This window comes from Trichomonas vaginalis, chromosome V (genome assembly GCF_026262505.1).
Source record: "Trichomonas vaginalis G3 chromosome V, whole genome shotgun sequence".
NCBI lineage: Eukaryota > Parabasalia > Trichomonadida > Trichomonadidae > Trichomonas > Trichomonas vaginalis.
The window spans coordinates 15,494,125-15,513,090 of record NC_067207.1 but is presented as its reverse complement, the minus strand read 5'-3'; the positions used below and the strand labels follow the sequence as shown (position 1 = coordinate 15,513,090).

Genomic DNA, 18,966 nt, shown 5'->3' with positions numbered 1-18,966 from the left:
TATATATAAAGTTTATTTAAATATAATCACCATTGGATTCAATCACGCGTTCGCAGCGATCGATCCAGGCTTGAAAGACACGCTTTAAATCATCATGAGAAAATTGCTCAAATTGCTCTCTTACAAAATTTTCAAGATCATCTGGACTCGCGAATTCGCGTCCTTCAGCTCTCTTTTTTAGCGTGCCGAATAAATAAAAGTCAGAGGGTGCAATATCAGGTGAATAAATTGGGTTTGGAACAACTTTGACATTGTTTTCCACCAAGTAATTCATTACCTTATGACTTTTGTGAACTCTTGAATTATCAAAATGAATTGCAAACTTTTGTTTTTGTTGTTTGGATTTCTCAAACTCATCAGAATTGATAATTTGAGTAAGAACATTGTCAATTAGATACTGAGCATTCATCGTATTAGGTTTTTGAAGAATATCAATTGCGATGATGCCATTCACGCCCCAAAAAACCGACAACATCATCATTGGTGTGTCAATTTTTTTCTTCGGGAATGTTTGCGGATTTTCATCCTTCGGGATCCACATGATTTTGGCTTCTGTTGCATATTGAAACCAAGACTCGTCCCCTGTTACTAAAAAGCAAACTTCTTGGATTGATACGCACCCAATATAGAGAGGAGCTCTTTCGAAGATTGGACTCTAGATTTTTTTTGAACTGAATTAAGGTTGTGCGGAACCCAACGTGTATACGCTAGTTTGTAGTTCAAATAATTGTGCAGATAATAACTGACTGTTGTACGTGGTATCTTTGTCATCTCCTCTATCCTTCTGAGTGATGCTCTTGGGTCTTCATCTAGCGCTTGAAGAATTGCTTTGATTTTTCTTTGATCCGGCGATTTTTTGTCAATTTTTATGATGGGCGCCTTTTTGTTCATGAAGTGATACATCCTAACATGATACGTTACAGTGGAATAGCTAGGAGCATCCATACCGAAGCATTTTACCAATGTCTCGTAGATTTTTTTACAGTCTTTGCATTTTTTTGCAAGAGCGAGGATGTTTTCTTTATGATTCATTAAAAAAATGAAAAAATCCCGCCAAAATTTCCCGCGAAACCGCCTCTTGTCTCAAAATTCATTTTATATCCCGGCATGGCGCCAAAATACAACATACTCATCATATACATATATTCATATTTTTTATTATATATTTATAATCAGCATATATCTCCTTTAATAGTCTCATATAGAGCGCTGTGCTAAACGCACCTTTGGACACCCTATATTATCAATAATAATGCAAATAACATTTTTTACACTTCGCCCAGAGGAGGGTATTACAAAGTGATTTCATGCATATATGATTTCAATATCACAAATGATCATATTCAAAATTCTCGAGAAGTTGAACCTTATTCATATGAAAGCAAATTGACTTTTTATGAAACAGCAGGGTGTGGACCAATCTCAATTTTATCAGATACCAATTCTAGTCTACTTGACTTCTTAAAATCTTTGATCAAAAATCCAAGTGGAAACGTTCCATATTTATTTAGCAAATAAATAAAATCGTATTGTATAAATGAATTTTTCTTAATTTTTTTTTCCTTAATTAGAATAGAACGAGAGATACATCACCCATACTACAAATAGATTTGAAGAGCTACAATTCTTTTTAAATGGAGTGGAATAGTGGTTTATCCAAATGATGTCTCAATGTCAAAATAATAATCCTATATCAATTTGTACATTATTATTTTTGACTGGAAAAAAGACGATAATATTATTTTCATAGAAGACAATGATATTTTATATTTTCATGGTCATTTTAAAAAGATAAATTTATCAGATTGCATTGTAATGATCCCTACTTGAATTGCAATGCATCTATTAGGAAATTTTGGTGAAAATAAATTGAATATATTGAGCTTATGAATTTGACTTCTAATAAAAAAGACTCGAAATACCCAAAAATGAAACAATTAGAAGTTAGACATCGAATGATACCATGCACATGGAGCTATTAAATAAAGTTGTGTATAAGAGGATTGCGCTTAATTAATATAAATAGAGTTATAGTTCAATAATACATATGCCTAAAATAAATGATAATGTTCCAATTTTCTGTGCGAGTTTTATGAGAAATAATAACTAATGATCTAAAGTTTATTAATAAAAACAGCTTTATTGTAGGAGGAAAAAGATATAATTCAAACAAAAACAAAATAATTAGTGATTTCATAGGAAAATAGTAAAACCAAATCTAGAATTATTCATCGTAAATGAATTCATCAAGGATATCTTGATTTTGAGCTAAATAATAATGAAGTTCTGGATCATATCTTGCAATTTCTGCAACAAACTCGTTTAATGCATCTGAAGAATCCATACAATCTCTGAAATGATCTTTCCAACCATGAGCTAAGAATTCCGGTGTAATTTCTGTTTCTTTAATGACTTTAACTGGTTGTTTTGGTTTTTCGAAGTGGGAAACATTTCCACTGAGTATTAATGATACAGCAGCATTGACATCACCATGTGTAACTGATAGGGCAGCAGCAGAAGTATCTTTATCAAATCCCATTGCTAAAAGATCGTCAATATGCTCAGGTAGTTTCTCTGCTTCCATTTCATCCTCACTTGAACTAAAACCGTCAATTTCTATGTCATCATCTGAACTAATTCTTGGGGAATGTTCTAATTTGACTTGAACTTCTTGATCTCGCGTTGTAATAATATCGAAAATGTCATAATCTTGGAAGCCAATACTACCAAATGTATTATTCATGTTTAAAGGTTTGTTTAAATAATAAATTATTATATTTTTTTGGTTTAATTTGAATTTATTAGTCGCTTTAGCAATCGCCTTATTGACATTTTCTTTTGGTTCATATTTAAACTCTTTAATTTCGTTATTATACCTTAAAAATCCAATTCGACCTTTCATTATAAAAAAAGCCTAAAAATTAAGGGTCATATAAAATTAAGCAGGGAAAAAATTTATAAATAGCTTCTTTCAATGCTGTTTAATGGGGAAAACGATCCCCTGATCAAGCAGTTCGAGTCAGATGGATCCTGTTCAGAAGAAACAAAGCCACTCAAGCAGATAAACCAGTATTTGTTTCTTAAAAAAATAGGAAACGGCGCATTTTCGAACGTTTATCTAGCCATTGATCAGAATACAAAAGAAAAATATGCAATCAAGAAGTTCAAGCTGAGCGAATTACAGCATATAGAAAATGGTGTTTCTCAGCTCGAACGCGAAATTTCATTAATGAGAAGATATTCACACAATAACATTTTAAAACTTTTTGAAGTATTACATAATACAGAAAAAGACATCGTCTACTTAGTTATCGAGTATGCTAACTGCGGTAGTCTTTTTGATCTCATTAACCAACCGATACCTCTTCAAGACAATTACGTTTGCTCTATATTTCATCAAATTCTCGAAGCATTACAGTATTTACATAACAACGGCATGGTTCATCAAGATATAAAACCCTCAAATATTTTGATAAAATCAGATGGCCGCGCAATATTAGCAGATTTCGGCGTGGGACATAGCTTTCAGAGTACAGAAATGGTTGTAGGAAGCCCTGCATACCAAGCTCCTGAAGCTTTAACAGATGGAGATTGTGGAATTCAATCTTCTAGTCCTGCGAAAGAAGATGTGTGGTCTCTAGGTGTTACCCTTTTTCAGACAGAATACCAACAAATACCATACGATGGCGAAACAGTCTTCGAAATCATCAGAAATATTAAGAGTACGACTTTACAATATCCTGAAGGCGCGAATCCAGAGATAGAGCAAGTAATGCGGATGATGCTTGCTGTAGACCCCGTGAAACGCGCGACAGTAGACGAATTACTGAAATCGCCGTTTTTCATGAAATTTAATGGAATTGTTCCTTGCGAACAATGGGAGAAAGATGTTGATACTAGTATCAATAATGCTCAGATTGTTAAGTATAATGCAAAGGTTTGCGAAGGAATGACTTCTTTCGTAAGAGTTGGATTGACATCTGTTGATTTAATCCGCTCTATTGAAAATACAAATGTAAATAAGAAAAAACTTCCGGAAACAGAAAATTTGGAATCTGTTCCAATGGAAAAATATAATTGTTTCTCTTGCTGTATATTATATTAGATTTATATTTTTGTAAATAGCTTTATTTTTATAATATATCTCAATTCTTTAACGAAACGTGATTCTAACAAATAGAAATCTTAATAATTTATTTACAATTAAATATTTTACACTATCACTGTTCTTTTGGTTTCAGACAACGCTTTTCATATCAAGTGTTAATTCCATTGATAGAATATATCCATCAACAAAATAGATAAATATATATAGAGAAAAATTAGCTATTTGACCTTTAATGTTATGTGGAATTCTTTCTATTGGTTGAAAAGTATAGATACATAGACTATATGAGCAAATTGATACAATCTTATTCTATATTCCGATTTATCATTATGATTCTCAACTAACTAACCGGATTTTCAAGGTATAGGGACTTCTCACATTTGATAATTTATATCTTTCATTCTGTTAGACAAAAAGGATTTTCAGAATTTTCAATTTTTGACATTTGAACCGACAAAATTACAATAATATCTTTATCGCATGTTGCATATCTCAATATTGCTAAAATTTAATGCTATTAATTGAGTGATGTTGCGTTGTAGTGAAAAAATCGATTTTTTGTCACTTTTAAAAATGAAAATTGATCCTTGCTTAGTTATTTGTGTATTGGCATTAGCTGTATTAATGCCAATCGGATTCACTATTGACCACAAGCCATATGTAGGCAAATGCGCTGCATCTCCTCATTTATATTTAGGAAATCATTCTTCAATTTCAAATATTATTAATGCAATCAACGCTTCAAATTATTCAATCAAAATAGTTTCATCTGCTAGATATTTTCACGCACCTCTTCAAGATAGCAACGATTTAATAAATTGTTTAAATAATAAAGCACAGAATGGAGTCAAAATAGATATCGTTGATAACAATGCTCTTAATCCAAACAGTTTGATCAAAAAAATTGATTACATACAGTTCAAAAATGACGGATATGGAAATAATTTGTTTATGACTCTTATTATTATCGATAACAAAAGAGTTGTGTTCGCTTCTCAAATGTTCACACTTATGAAAAGCTCTTCAGCTTCCGATTTTGTACTTGATTTTGAAGATTGCGAATCTATTGCTGCAGAAAGTATCGAAATTTTCAATTTCGTAAAGAAAGTTGCCGCAGAATCTCTTATAACACTATTTCCACATTATTACAGTCCAGGATATTCATATCCTCAAGAACATTTCTCAATTGACAAAAAATCAAGTTACTTATTCTCAATTACGCCAGAATACTACGTTTGTCCTAACAGAAAGTTTACCAAAGATCTCATTCACGAATTCTTTACAGAAAAAATCGGAAATATTTCGCTATTTTCAGGAGAACTATTTCCAACATCACATAACCAAGGAAATATTGACGACATGTTCTTAATTACTAATCTTATAGAAACAGCTGCTTCCAAACAGAACTCAAGCGTTAGAATTGTTACACAAAACTCAAAGAACAGTTCAATATGCGATGCTACGTTAAGTTTGAGCAGAGTTAAAGGTGTACAGCTTAGAGTTAACACAAACAATTACGCTACTTACTTTGTCCACGATGATTCAGTTGTTTTCATGCCAATGTCGTTTAATGCGGCTTACGAAAACAGTGTTATTCTATTGGCCTTAAGAATTAAGAATATTGATATAGCTAACGAAGTTTTGGATCATTTTAACTATTATTGGGAAAATTCAACTCATTTGGATAATTGTTCTAGATTTATTAGTAGTCATTAATGCGTTTGTCTCAGTAAAGGTTTTGTTGTTTATTTTTCGCAAATTAAATTTCATATTTTTAATAAAGAAAATTTCTATCTAATTCACAAATGAATACTCTTGTATATTTAAAGGATTCACACTAAATTGCACATAAAAATCCTATAATTGCACATAAAAATCCTAAAATTCTAAAAATCTTGCAAGATTTGAAGAGAGGATGGAATAAGTCGTACATCACATGCATAGGAAGAATTTGTTAATGCTGCTATGTCTTTAATTTAAATGATATTCTCATTATTTTTAAATTTCTATGTATTCCATTGGCACTATTTGAAAAAAACTAAATTTTACGCATATTTAGTTATGCTATCAAAGTGATAATTACATGAAAGGGAATTTGTGATTCAGCCAATAAAATTTCTTGAAGGTGGAGTGCTCTAATATTGTAGTTGGATACTAAAGGTAATGTTTATCCTTCTTTGGAATGAAAATTTTAAATCTGTTATTCATTATGGAATAGATCAGTCATAATCGAATAAAAATAATTCTAATGCTAAGAAAAGTATTATTTTCAAATGTAATAATATAAGATTTTTGTAGGAATGTTTTCATTATTGTAAAAGAATTTTTTCGATTTTGATATGGATCTGATTTTGTAAATAATTTTAAATTTTTATTCATCCTTTTGCTTGATCATCTTAAGAATCTCAGATTCACCGGCATCAATGATGGAGATAACAGAGGAGCGGAAGTACTTACCGCAAGCTGTGCCAAGATCAACATTGTCGCCATCGAATGGGAGGATATCGCAACCAGAGAGCATAGCGTAGTACTCAATAAGAGAACGGTGAGCTGGGGCAACGTTGGAAGCGAAGATGACAAGCTTGGCCTCGCCATTGCGGAGAGACTTAAGTGTCTGAGAAATGCCAAGGGAGTACTTGCCGGACTTTGTAACGAGGGAGAGGGAGTTGATGATTGATTCGCGTGCGCGGCTGAGTTTCTTACGGCCCATTTGAAAAGGAACGACCACAGCCGCTTTTATCGTCTCGATCTTTCGCACTGAAAATTACTGATATTTTCATCACTTAAATAGATTTGGTATGAGTTATAATCTTAAAATATTATCGCAGATTGCTGAAACTCTTAAGTATTATTTATGGAATTTTAAAAATTTTTGTTATTTTTGGTTCTGGATAAGTTAATTTGTTGTTCAACAATCTATATATGTGGGTGGTATGCATATAAACCAGCGATTTTATCATTCGATTTTTGGAGAATTTGATGGCATAAAAAATATATCCCCTTAAGGTATTTTCAAGACATGATGGCTATGTAATATAAATTTGTGCCACAGATCAGTCTTATTTTTAACTTGAAGTATTGTCAATATTATCTAAAATGGAAGTGTTTCACAATTACTATGAGAGAGATTATTATATCTAGATAAATAAGAGAAAGCAAACATGTTTAATGAAATAAAGTAATGATACAAAAGAAAAAATCTAATAAAAGAATGGAGTATAGTTGATTATGGCTTAGTATCCTCTACTTTGAGTTTGGAAACGCAAACATTGGCATCTTTAAGAGAAGTTTGAGAGGCATATAAGATTGAATTCAAAACAGCACCAAATATTGAATCACGACGTGTAAGAAGGTTTCTTACAGTATCATTAAAAGCTCTATCGCACCTTTCGAATTCGATTTGAGCTTTACTAAATTCTGGGTCAAATGCGCCTGTATTTGAGTTTAAATATGCACGATTACATAGTAGTTCAGCCTCACGTCTAGCTTGTTTAAGTTTCTCGCAGTCATGAACTTTTCTTCGATATAATACCAAATCTCTAAAAGGCTTATTTTCATCAACAGATTTGAGATTGTCAATCTCAAATGTACTTAATAGACTTACAGATGATGCTTCAAATACGCCGACATTTTCATCATTTTCTGGATTCGAACATTTTGCAAGTAATTCGATGCATTTTCCGTCTGCAGCTAGTACTTTGTGAATATCCTTGTAGAATTTTAGAAGCCTTGTGTAAAGTTCATTAGTTTGATAAAAAAGATCTTCGAAATTTTTACTGTTTTTTAAATAACTAGGACTGTCTTCAGTTACCTTATTTCCAGTTGCTTCTGCTGCTGTACCAACAAGAAGATTGAAATTCTTTTTTGTGTTCTGGATAAGATTTTTCATTCAAAATAAAAATAATGAATATGATCGCTACAAGGATGAAAAGGTATATCTAGATAGTGCATATGTAGCTCATAGTCATTAAAAAATTGGGGATAATGCAGAAAAATCTTTTGAAATCATCCATATTTTTCGGATTATTTGATAAAAATATTCATTAGCATGTAAAACATATAAACGTGCAATAATCAATTGATGATTGTTGTATTCATGTAAAACACGTCACTTTTTTGTCATAGGAAATTTGCTTCATTTTAAATGTATCCGGCATGTGTTTCGCCGTGCATTTATGATCCAGAAGCAGTCCGTTCATTAACAAAGACGGATTTCATTCCAAATATTACTTCTTATGAGAATATCTACAATTTTGGAATCATGAAACAAATGATTTTCCTTCAGAAAGCAGCTATTGAGATTTTCAAAGATCTTGATATAGCATTTAATGAAACAGAATTAAGATTATATAATCTTCAAACGAAAGTAACTTCTTTCAATGAATTCAGCGCAAAAATAATTCATCAAAACTCTAAGAAGAGTATTAAAGATTATAAGCATCCTTCAAAAGTTTTCGTCCCTATTCCAAAACTAAATACGTACGAACTTCCAATCAATTCGTTCTTCCAATTCGGTGAAACATTTCCTGAACAGCTTAACCTCAACAATTTCGAGAACCTCATCGATAACGTTAACGAAGCTAACCTCGAACTTTCAGATCCTAAATACTACGAGAAGCAACTTCAAAAGGAACTTTTAGAAAAATACCGTGCAGATCAAAATGCTCCAAAGAGGAAGGTACAAGAGAAAGTATCCCAAGCTGAATATGAAATTGAGCCTGATACAGCTCAGCCTCTTCCATTTGACTCTGTTTTACCACCAAATACAAGATTAAACGCTCCACCGCCTAAAGGAGAGACACAGAACTGGCGCCATAAAGGCCATTACGTTCCCCGCAGCAATAACCTTACCAATTACGGCGTTGGCGGCGGAAAAAGAGTTCCACAAGCTGCTCGTGGAATTCAAGTGGGAAATTCAAAGAAATCCAACATGGGGCATATTACTGTCGACATTTTCGAGAAGCAGCCACGTCAAGCACCCATCCTGAAGCTCGTACAACCACCAAGACTTCAAAATTATCCGAATGCGATTTCTGTTCCAACGATACCAACCAGACAACCTCCGAAACTCATCGACTGCGAACTTACTACACGTGCAACATCAGCGTTCTCTCAAATGGAGATGAGACAGCGCGTGGAACTCGATTTATCTTTCGTTGTCAGAAACGATGTTTATTTGAAAGAAACCGTCGAAGAAAATTCCTTTGTTTCACAGCGTGGAGCACCAGCCGCACCCGCCATGGCTCCTCCACCAACTCCGCCCCCTCCTCCACCTCCTTCTGGACTTCCTCCGCCTCCAAGTCCTTCTTTCGATTTGTCTTCGGCTCCAAAACTCAAAAGTGTCCAAACGAACGCGAACAAGCCTCCTACTACAGCTCCTGCAGGTGGTGGCATCGACATGGGCCAGCTGAAGAACGAAATCCAGAACAAGTTAAAGGCAGGACTGACGAAGGTCACTCCGGACATGGTAAACAAGCCAAAGCAGCCAACAGGACCTTTAACTCACCTGGATCTCATCAAAGCAGGTAACTTCAAGCTCAGAAAGATCTCAGAAGACAACAGACCACCTCCAAAGCCAATTCCAAAGGAGAAGGAAATCAACCAGAACGAACTTTCATTGGAAGAACTTCTCGTTCACGAACAACGTCGTAGAGAAGCATTCCAGGACTCTGAGGATGATGAAAGAACTGAAGAATCTACTGAAGACTGGTAAACTATTTTTTTATAAGTATTTTTTTCAAAAAAAAAATAAATTCTTATTTCATATTCTTTCCGTATGGTTCTCAACAAATGATAGAATTGAGATGTTTACACGGAAAATATATGATTTTGCATATATTTCAACAGAGAAAAGCAATTCAATTTTGTATCAATTAAACTCAGTACAATGGTGTAAGGTATCCTATAAGCCAATTGTAATCATCCTTGAAGGCTTGGAATATCTTTACTCACCTTATGAATCAAAATAGCCGAATCTATACCATAATAATCTTTCTAGCAAACAAATCATTTTTCTCATGAAAACAAACCATAGGTTTTTTCCTAATAATATTGACCAAAGGAAGCCAAACTTACATGAATGAAAGAGGTTGATATCTTCAAAAGTGTGACATGATCTTGAGCTTTTCATATCAAAGTGTTTTTTTGTGAGATAACCGTTTAAAATTGCAATAGTAAAGTCTAATTATATCGGTGTGTTGCGCCGCTAAAATTTAATGACTGTGCATAATGTTAGAAGGACAACAGAAAAGAAGCAAACTTTAAATGATATACATGATTCAATCCTTACAATCCTTAGTGATGATCCTCATCTTCGTAAAATTGCGATTAAACCTCTTAATGAATTATTATATCGTTTAACTGATAAACCTATTGAAACTCCTGCAGAAACGAAAGATGAAGCAACAGAATTTTATGAAAGTATTAAAGAAGACAACGCTTTACCATCAATATTAGATGATTTAGAAAATAATCTTGTATCAAAGCAATCACAGTCTAAGGACAAGGCTATTTCAGATAATGCACAAGAAATATTACAAGTAATTCAGAAAAACGCGAATCGAAAACTTAAATCTGTTGATTTGAAAATAATAGCTCAATATTTCTCTGCAAAACATTCAATACCTATACTTAAGAAACTCAAGAAATCCAAAATGCGATTACTTGAATGGATGTCACATAATTGGGGTACTTTTGAGCCCTCATTAAACGATGCCATTCAGCACTGTCGAGAAACTAACAAATGGGATAAATAACGATGTTTTGGCCTTTGAAAAACATTAAATTCCCATGAAGATCAAATTGATAGTCTAATATTATTTTGTACTGATAGAGTATTTACTTTATTGTTATTTTTATATATTTTCAGATGTTTTTGTTTGTTTTATAAAAAATAATTGAAATATCTTTTGATTTTTATTTGAGATTTTAGAAAATAATAGCTATAGAGTTAAAAAGAAATTGAAGTGAGAGCTTTGAGATAAGGATAAAAAAGTTTTTTAAAAAAATAGAAAATAAAATTAATAATTATATAGATTTTTATGAGAAATATTCAAGAACAGGTGGTTGTAATGAGTTCTGGCATTCATTTGGTGGTGTAGCTTCGAAGATCTTGAAAGATCTATTAAGATGCTCATCGAACTCAAGAATCGATGCAACATTTCCGCTTCTATAACAGTAGTTTGGAGCACTCCAAACGGTGGCAAGAGTATCATTGAACATTAAACTATAACCATCCATCATAAGTTGATGTGCGCGGCAGATGAATGTTGTCTTGTTCTGCTCATTGAACGCTCTGACAACATCTCCGCCAAAAAGATATCCAGCGCCTCTTGGGCTGGAACTGTATCCTTCAATATTGTCGGGATCGCTCCAAAGTAGGTCGCAGTATGCTCCTTGGTTTGGAGGTTCGATCTTTCTTTCAATTTGCCTGATATCGTCGAGAGTTTTAACATCTGGAGAAAGGCCACCATGAACACAGAAAATTTGACCGTCAATGAGGGCCGCTATTGGGAGAAAATCAAATAAATTTGTGCACGCTTTCCATATATTTGCTGATCCGAATTTTCTGACACATTCATCATAAAAACCATACGCTTGAGTTGTTTGTCTTGCTTCATGGTTTCCACGAAGCAGTGTCATGCGGTAAGGATATTTTACGAATAAACATAATAGGAGTAGAAATGTTTCTACAGAATGATAACCTCTATCGACATAATCTCCTAAAAAGATATAATTTGTGTCAGGGCATTCTCCGCCAACCCTGAAAAGTTCTTGAAGGTCGAAGAATTGACCATGAATGTCACCGCATACCGTAATCGGGGACCTTAATTCTTTGATATTGCTTTCTGTTTGAAGAATTTCAATTGCCTTGTCGAATAATGGAAATAGATCCTTTTCATTTGGGACTTGGCAGTTGTTTAAAGTAGTGATCAACCTATTAACATCGAGCATTCCAAATCACTACTAAAAATTTACAAAATTTACAAAAGATAATAAACACAAACTGATTATGAAAAATTAAACGTGCTTTTCTCGAGCTTATACTATTAGTAGATGCTACTAATCTTAATTACATTGCGTTCGCTGAAGGATAATTTTTTTTATTAGAAGTCACAATTGACCAAATTAAACACCTTATTTATTTACTATGTGCATCATTGGCTAGATTAATGCTAAACAGGATTATGTGTATTGGTGTTCTATTAACTATGGACTATTTCTTAAAGAAAGAGAAAATTTGATTAAATCTTTTTCATTTTCATTTTCTCTGTCTATGTGACTAATCACTAAGTTCCGTCAGAAGATTTCTTGGCTTATTTATGCAGTTGGAATCAGTTCTCTCGTTAATCGTTTCTTGATCAAACTTCGTAAATTTACTATATTACGTACTATTAAGTGTATTAGCTTTTTTATCTTAAAAAATAATTATAATGTGCATCTCAGTTTATTGATCGTCATATTTGAATCAAGCAGAAAAAGATCATATATTATTTTCGTTTTTAAGGATCATGATGCATTTACTCTGATATGAAGTGTACTCAATATTCAATAAAAATAAACAAATTGCGGATATGTATAACTCGAATTTAATATTCTTTGTTGAAATTTCTCTGAGACTTGAGAGAACTTCTCCTTGTTATAGTTGTTGAAATTAATTTGTGAACAGCTATTATATGATATCAGCTGAATTTTATGCAAAGAACCTGAATTCATTGCATGCTCATAATGCATTTGTATAGAAATAAGTTCGAATACTTATGACGACAAACAATAATCTTAAATGCACTCTAATATAAGAAAGAAATTTTTTTAATTGGCATGATTATATGAGAGAAAGATGAAAGTCATTGTAATTAATACAAGAAAAACGAGTTTTTAAGACTTCAAAAAGCAAAATTTAAATTGATATTTTATTTCTAACAGTGAAAAACAATCATTTTAGTCAGTAATATAGTCATCTAATCTTTTCAAATACAATTCTTTTGTGAAATGCATTCCCAAGAATTTATCTAATTTATCTTCAAAACCTTTCACATAAAAGTAATAAGCTAATGCGTCTGTATATTTCTCATACTTGCCATAGTCCTTTTTGATTGAAACTAAGAATTTTGTAAAGATTTTTTCGCTCAATTCGTTGTTAACATCCAAATTCAGAATTCCGTATGCGAACCATGCATCAGGGTCATTTTTGGCGAGAGATGTTTTCAGCGGCGTTGAATCCATTGGATCATTTGGATGAAGGGTCAAATGTAAGAAATGATCGGCCAAATACTTATTCCTCGGGCAGCAAATACCATCTCTGAAGAATATGTAAAACCATAAATACATTCTTGGATCTTCAATTTTATATAAATTTTTTTGAAGCAAAAATGTATTAAAGAATGCCTTCCTATCGCCATTAAGTATTTTAATTATATCAGTTTCCACAACAAATAGTGAATCATAGAAATTTTTGATCGGAGAAAGGATTTTTTTGACTTCAGGGTCTTCAAACATCATTTCTTCAAAGTTATTGGATATATCGTTTACATATTCCTTCAATTTAGTATATTCTTCCTGTATTTTGTCAAGTTTTATTGCGATTTTTCGAATTGTAGAAATTATTGAGAAATTTTTGCCATCTTTGTAATTGATATTGATAAACTCGTTAAATGTGAGGAAAAGAGCATATTTATCAAAGAAATCTACGAAATGCGTGAAACATTTGGGTGAAAACCCAGCTGTTTGTGAAGTAGTCGAAGCTTGTGTATCTTTTTCAAGTGCACGTATAAGGCCAAAGTCAGTAAACTTGGGGAAATAAGCAATTGTTTTACCTGGCGTAATCTCGAAATTTTCAATGAAAACAATATTGGCTGGTTTTATATCTTTATGGTATACACCTAATGAATCATTAATATATCTGAGTTCCCTAAAAGCAATGTATATAATCTCTACTAGTTGTTCAGAATTGAATTTTATACTTTTTTCATATGGTTTTCTTTTTTCCAAACTCAATTTCATTTGCAACATGTTACCTCTTGGTTCCATACTCCATGCTAAAACTTTCACAAAACCTGGATGATTAATTGAACATGGAATAAAAGCTTCGCGAAGTGCACGTCTTGGAATATCTTGATCTATTGTTTCTTCTCTGCAAAGATACTTAGCAAATGCATCCTTTTCATTAAAATTAGAATCATATTTCTCCATGAAAAAAAAAGTTATGGAAATTTTTTGATGAAAAAAGGGAGAGAAAAATCCTATTTGAGGGTGGATATTTTATTCATACTAAATTTTTCAAACACTTCAGCTCACCTGTCCATTTAAAATTATGTTGGCGCTTTGTAAGGATTTTGCATGGCATGGTGGGAACAAAAAGTGACAAATTTATTGATCAATTGTGATAGGGCAAAAGAATCATTTCACAGAGGTTTTATTGTAGCAATCAGTTTTCCCTCACAGCAAAAAACTGATTTATATAAAATAAAACTCTTTTAAAGAGTTCAAGGATAGTCTGTGTATAATATAGTTAGATGATGATATAAATCGATAAAGTTGGCATAATTACCATCTGATTGTGGAAAACTGCAGTTTAAAACATAAAATTTGTTGATGATAAATCGTTTTAGAGATATTTTTATGAATTTTCTGCTTCTTCTTGATTACGTTAATATATTTAATATATTAATACTGTGGAAAACGCGTATCCAGAATTTTGTCTGGAGAATATGATTATATGTTCTATTAATAAAGAGTGTGAGATAATGTTATTGATATTTAAAATTGAGCTTTCTGAGAATACTTCACCAAGCGCCAAATGGAGCTTCAATTGGTTGTTTGTTTGGTATAAATTAGAATCTCTCTGGCGCGCTCCAATCTCTAGAACCTGGTTCTCCCCTTGTTATATGCCCCTCACAAGTTCCATTTGACTCTTATTGGCATGGGTATGAATAGTTTACGCTGAATTTTAAATAGTTTACAAGCGCCCCAACCACTGGGAGATGGGAGCATGTGGTTATGAATAAACTATTTGTACTCATATTCGTAGATTCATATTAGGAGCTTAAGTTATGAGTTTTAGGTTCTAACTCCTACTATGCAAAATAAAGATATCTTATTTTGCTTTATAACTTTGGATACTTATTATAACACATAGAGAAGAAATAAATCTTTATTGATAATTGTGGCAAGTAACTTTTATTTTTACTTATTCACAGTGCATGCACCATGCAAAATAAGGAATTTGGCTATTTCTTTACTGTTACTATCTGCTGCAGAATGAAGAACTGACCATCCATTTTTGTCTTTAGAATTAACATCAGCACCGTGTAAAATAAGGAATTCGGCTATTTCTTTACTGTTACTATCTGCTGCAGAATGAAGAACTGACCATCCATCATTGTTTTTAGAATTAACATCGGCACCATGCGAAATAAGGAATTCGGCTATTTCTTTACTGTTACTATCTGCTGCAAAATGAAGAACTGACCATCCATCATTGTTTTTAGAATTAACATCGGCACCATGCGAAATAAGGAATTCGGCTATTTCTTTACTGTTACTATCTGCTGCAGAATGAAGAACTGACCATCCATCATTGTCTTTAGAATTAACATCAGCACCGTGTAAAATAAGGAATTCGGCTATTTCTTTACTGTTACTACCTGCTGCAAAATGAAGAACTGACCATCCATCATTGTTTTTAGAATTAACATCGGCACCATGCGAAATAAGGAGTTCAGCTATTTCTTTACTGTTACTATCTGCTGCAAAATGAAGAACTGACCATCCATCATTGTCTTTAGAATTAACATCGGCACCATGTAAAATAAGGAATTCGGCTATTTCTTTACTGTTACTACGTGCTGCAGAATGAAGAACTGACCATCCATTTTTGTCTTTAGAATTAACATCGGCACCATGTAAAATAAGGAATTCGGCTATTTCTTTACTGTTACTACGTGCTGCAGAATGAAGAACTGACCATCCATCATTGTCTTTAGAATTAACATCGGCACCATGTAAAATAAGGAATTCGGCTATTTCTTTACTGTTACTACCTGCTGCAGAATGAAGAACTGACCATCCATCATTATCTTTGGCATTAATATCAGCACCATGCGAAATAAGAATTTCGGCTGTTTCTTTGCTGTTATTAAGTGCAGCTATATGAAGGACTGACCATCCATCATTATCTTTGGCATTAATATCAGCACCATGCGAAATAAGAATTTCGGCTGTTTCTTTGCTGTTACTACCTGCTGCAGAATGAAGAACTGACCATCCATCATTGTTTTTAGAATTAACATCGGCACCATGCGAAATAAGGAATTCGGCTATTTCTTTACTGTTACTACGTGCTGCAGAATGAAGAACTGACCATCCATCATTGTTTTTAGAATTAACATCGGCACCATGCGAAATAAGGAATTCGGCTATTTCTTTACTGTTACTATCTGCTGCAAAATGAAGAACTGACCATCCATCATTGTTTTTAGAATTAACATCGGCACCATGCGAAATAAGGAATTCGGCTATTTCTTTACTGTTACTACGTGCTGCAGAATGAAGAACTGACCATCCATCATTGTCTTTAGAATTAACATCGGCACCATGCGAAATAAGGAGTTCAGCTATTTCTTTACTGTTACTATCTGCTGCAGAATGAAGAACTGACCATCCATCATTGTCTTTAGAATTAACATCGGCACCATGCGAAATAAGGAGTTCAGCTATTTCTTTACTGTTACTATCTGCTGCAGAATGAAGAACTGACCATCCATTTTTGTCTTTAGAATTAACATCGGCACCATGTAAAATAAGGAATTCGGCTATTTCTTTACTGTTACTACCTGCTGCAGAATGAAGAACTGACCATCCATCATTGTTTTTAGCATTAACATTGGCATCATGTAAAATAAGAAATTCGACTGTTTCCTTGTTATTAGCTTTTGCTGCAGCATGAAGAACTGACCATCCATTTTTGTCTCTAGCACTAACATCAGCTCCATGCGAAATAAGGAATTCGGCTATTTCTTTACTGTTACTACGTGCTGCAGAATGAAGAACTGACCATCCATTTTTGTCTCTAGCACTAACATCAGCTCCATGCGAAATAAGGAGTTCGGCTATTTCTTTAGTGTTATTGCGTGCGGCTTCATGAAGAACAGACCGTCCATTTTTGTCTTTAGCATTAACATCGGCACCATACGAAATCAAAATTTCTCCTGTTTCTATGCAATTAAATCTTGCTGCAAAATGAAGTACAGTTTCTCCGGATTGAGTTTTTGAGTCAATAAAAGCACCATGTGAAAGGAAATATTCACATAGAGAAGGAATGCAAAAGGATGCTGAATAAATAAAGAATTTGTTAATGTATTTTGATTGATCTAAATAAACTAAAAATGCTTGAAAATTGTGGTATAAGGTGCAATAATTTAAATCAATTTCTAACGCAAATTCATTCATTAAAAAGGTAACAAAATCAATGTTATGTGAAATAATTGCATATTTCATGCATTTTTCATCTGGAATCTCATATAACAAACATTCATGAATAATGTCTGGATTTCCGCCCAAAAATGAATAATAAAGACATTTTGGTGTTATTATTGAATCAAATTTTGAAATTAACAATTTAAAACAATTAACGGCTCCATGATAGCAGCATAGCTCAAGCAATGAATTAGGTGAAGATGGATACAAATCACTCTGAAACATTTGATTCATATCAAAACTATCTGTCTCCGTGAAAATTATGAAAGAAAATTTGTCATCATATATAATAGCTCTGTAAATTGTGTTTTCTTCAATAAAATTCAATGAATAATCTTTAGTTTTATTTGCTTCGATTTCAGAACTATACCTCGTTGATAATAAAACACCATTTTCATCTTGTAAGTCTGCCCACAAAATATATGGAGTGCTTTGAATTTCTTTTCTTGTAAAGATTGGATGATATTCTGTATAAATCATTTTGAAAATTTCCTTGTATGGCTTTATGTACTTGACATTAAAAGGCATTGCAGTAGCAATTATTGTTAGAATTTGATTTGGAGATTCATGTTTGGTTTCAAGCATTAAATTTTTGATATCAAGATAAATTTTGTTAATTCCTTCTTCGCTGAAAGTCTTCAGCTTATACAATGAATCGTATACATAATTAAAGTCTTTGTACAAATCCATTAACTCTTCATAATTTACTTTCTTCATGAAGCAAAAAAAAGTGAATTTTTCTAAAAAAAGTGAATTTCTGAAGTTTACATTATCTTCATCAAAAATGAAAGCAAATTAATGGGGATAAAGAATGTATTCTGTAGTTATGTTTCATGTTGCAAAAAATAACCTTAAACGGTAATTCCTGGAAATAGAGGGTAAACAGAATCAAAATTTAAATGAATCTGATTAATTTTTAATAAGCATTATGTTTAATAGTATTTCGTTCACATATATCTAGTCATGTAGTTAATATCATATCTTACGAGAATTAGTTGACAGGACCCTCAAGTAACACTAGACTGATTTGGCTAAGATCTTACCTTTTGTAGTCCCTTCAATCGCTCAAAGAGGCGTTTTTCTATGCCAATTTTTTTTTTCAACATTTGTCATGAAAAGTCATTTATAAATAACAGAATTGAAGAAATTTGTTAATCGAGAGTAGAAGAATCCATATCAGGAGATTTTGCTCAAACTAAATCACCATAAACCTCTATGATGTGGATAATCGTTTTCAAGCATTCCCGAATTTTGAGAGCTTTACAACACCCTTTGGAAAGGATTGTAAAGAAAAGTGGTTCAGATAAATCGTGTTTTATACACATAATGGAATTATATGAAGATTTTGTTTATAAAATGTAAACTGTGTCAAATCTCGTTGC

At 32.7% G+C, this 18,966-nt stretch overlaps 10 protein-coding genes and 1 pseudogene across 11 annotated transcripts, besides 2 other annotated features; 4 read left to right on the top strand and 7 right to left on the bottom strand.

Moving 5' to 3' along the window:
- Nucleotides 1-1,238: part of a mobile genetic element that runs on past the window's edge.
- TVAGG3_0341800 lies at nucleotides 17-1,142 on the bottom strand (annotated as a pseudogene). Its single transcript has one exon. A coding segment is annotated over exon 1 (1,126 nt).
- Nucleotides 1,211-1,238: a terminal%2Cinverted (terminal inverted repeat of Mariner transposon ID:TVAGG3_0341790).
- An 872-nt stretch (nucleotides 1,239-2,110) lies between these two features.
- TVAGG3_0341780 (UBA-like family) lies at nucleotides 2,111-2,907 on the bottom strand (the record flags this gene model as incomplete). Its single annotated transcript, XM_001581248.1, has 1 exon — nucleotides 2,225-2,743. The coding sequence occupies one exon, from the start codon at nucleotides 2,741-2,743 to the stop codon at nucleotides 2,225-2,227; it is 519 nt and encodes a 172-aa protein (XP_001581298.1).
- A 25-nt stretch (nucleotides 2,908-2,932) lies between these two features.
- Nucleotides 2,933-4,292, top strand: TVAGG3_0341770 (protein serine/threonine kinase protein; the record flags this gene model as incomplete). Its single annotated transcript, XM_001581249.1, has 1 exon — nucleotides 2,975-4,105. One exon carries the CDS (start codon nucleotides 2,975-2,977, stop codon nucleotides 4,103-4,105), a length of 1,131 nt encoding a protein of 376 aa, XP_001581299.1.
- A 389-nt stretch (nucleotides 4,293-4,681) lies between these two features.
- On the top strand, nucleotides 4,682-5,824 carry TVAGG3_0341760 (phospholipase D/nuclease family; the record flags this gene model as incomplete). The annotated part of the gene is made up of 1 exon (XM_001581250.1): nucleotides 4,682-5,824. The coding sequence occupies one exon, from the start codon at nucleotides 4,682-4,684 to the stop codon at nucleotides 5,822-5,824; it is 1,143 nt and encodes a 380-aa protein (XP_001581300.1).
- Nucleotides 5,825-6,442: 618 nt separating this feature from the next.
- On the bottom strand, nucleotides 6,443-6,853 carry TVAGG3_0341750 (structural constituent of ribosome; the record flags this gene model as incomplete). Its single annotated transcript, XM_001581251.2, has 1 exon — nucleotides 6,480-6,818. One exon carries the CDS (start codon nucleotides 6,816-6,818, stop codon nucleotides 6,480-6,482), a length of 339 nt encoding a protein of 112 aa, XP_001581301.1.
- A 213-nt stretch (nucleotides 6,854-7,066) lies between these two features.
- On the bottom strand, nucleotides 7,067-7,997 carry TVAGG3_0341740 (uncharacterized protein; the record flags this gene model as incomplete). Its single annotated transcript, XM_001581252.2, has 1 exon — nucleotides 7,335-7,997. The coding sequence occupies one exon, from the start codon at nucleotides 7,995-7,997 to the stop codon at nucleotides 7,335-7,337; it is 663 nt and encodes a 220-aa protein (XP_001581302.1).
- A 236-nt stretch (nucleotides 7,998-8,233) lies between these two features.
- On the top strand, nucleotides 8,234-9,833 carry TVAGG3_0341730 (uncharacterized protein; the record flags this gene model as incomplete). Its single annotated transcript, XM_001581253.1, has 1 exon — nucleotides 8,253-9,821. The coding sequence occupies one exon, from the start codon at nucleotides 8,253-8,255 to the stop codon at nucleotides 9,819-9,821; it is 1,569 nt and encodes a 522-aa protein (XP_001581303.1).
- Nucleotides 9,834-10,323: 490 nt separating this feature from the next.
- Nucleotides 10,324-10,863, top strand: TVAGG3_0341720 (uncharacterized protein; the record flags this gene model as incomplete). The annotated part of the gene is made up of 1 exon (XM_001581254.1): nucleotides 10,324-10,863. The coding sequence occupies one exon, from the start codon at nucleotides 10,324-10,326 to the stop codon at nucleotides 10,861-10,863; it is 540 nt and encodes a 179-aa protein (XP_001581304.1).
- Nucleotides 10,864-11,142: 279 nt separating this feature from the next.
- TVAGG3_0341710 (serine/threonine-protein phosphatase PPA2A-related family) lies at nucleotides 11,143-12,081 on the bottom strand (the record flags this gene model as incomplete). Its single annotated transcript, XM_001581255.1, has 1 exon — nucleotides 11,147-12,061. One exon carries the CDS (start codon nucleotides 12,059-12,061, stop codon nucleotides 11,147-11,149), a length of 915 nt encoding a protein of 304 aa, XP_001581305.1.
- An 861-nt stretch (nucleotides 12,082-12,942) lies between these two features.
- On the bottom strand, nucleotides 12,943-14,466 carry TVAGG3_0341700 (protein kinase-like (PK-like) family; the record flags this gene model as incomplete). The annotated part of the gene is made up of 1 exon (XM_001581256.1): nucleotides 13,049-14,299. One exon carries the CDS (start codon nucleotides 14,297-14,299, stop codon nucleotides 13,049-13,051), a length of 1,251 nt encoding a protein of 416 aa, XP_001581306.1.
- Nucleotides 14,467-15,274: 808 nt separating this feature from the next.
- TVAGG3_0341690 (ankyrin repeat-containing family) lies at nucleotides 15,275-18,301 on the bottom strand (the record flags this gene model as incomplete). Its single annotated transcript, XM_001581257.2, has 1 exon — nucleotides 15,293-18,301. One exon carries the CDS (start codon nucleotides 18,299-18,301, stop codon nucleotides 15,293-15,295), a length of 3,009 nt encoding a protein of 1,002 aa, XP_001581307.2.
- Between the last annotated feature and the right edge of the window lie 665 nt (nucleotides 18,302-18,966).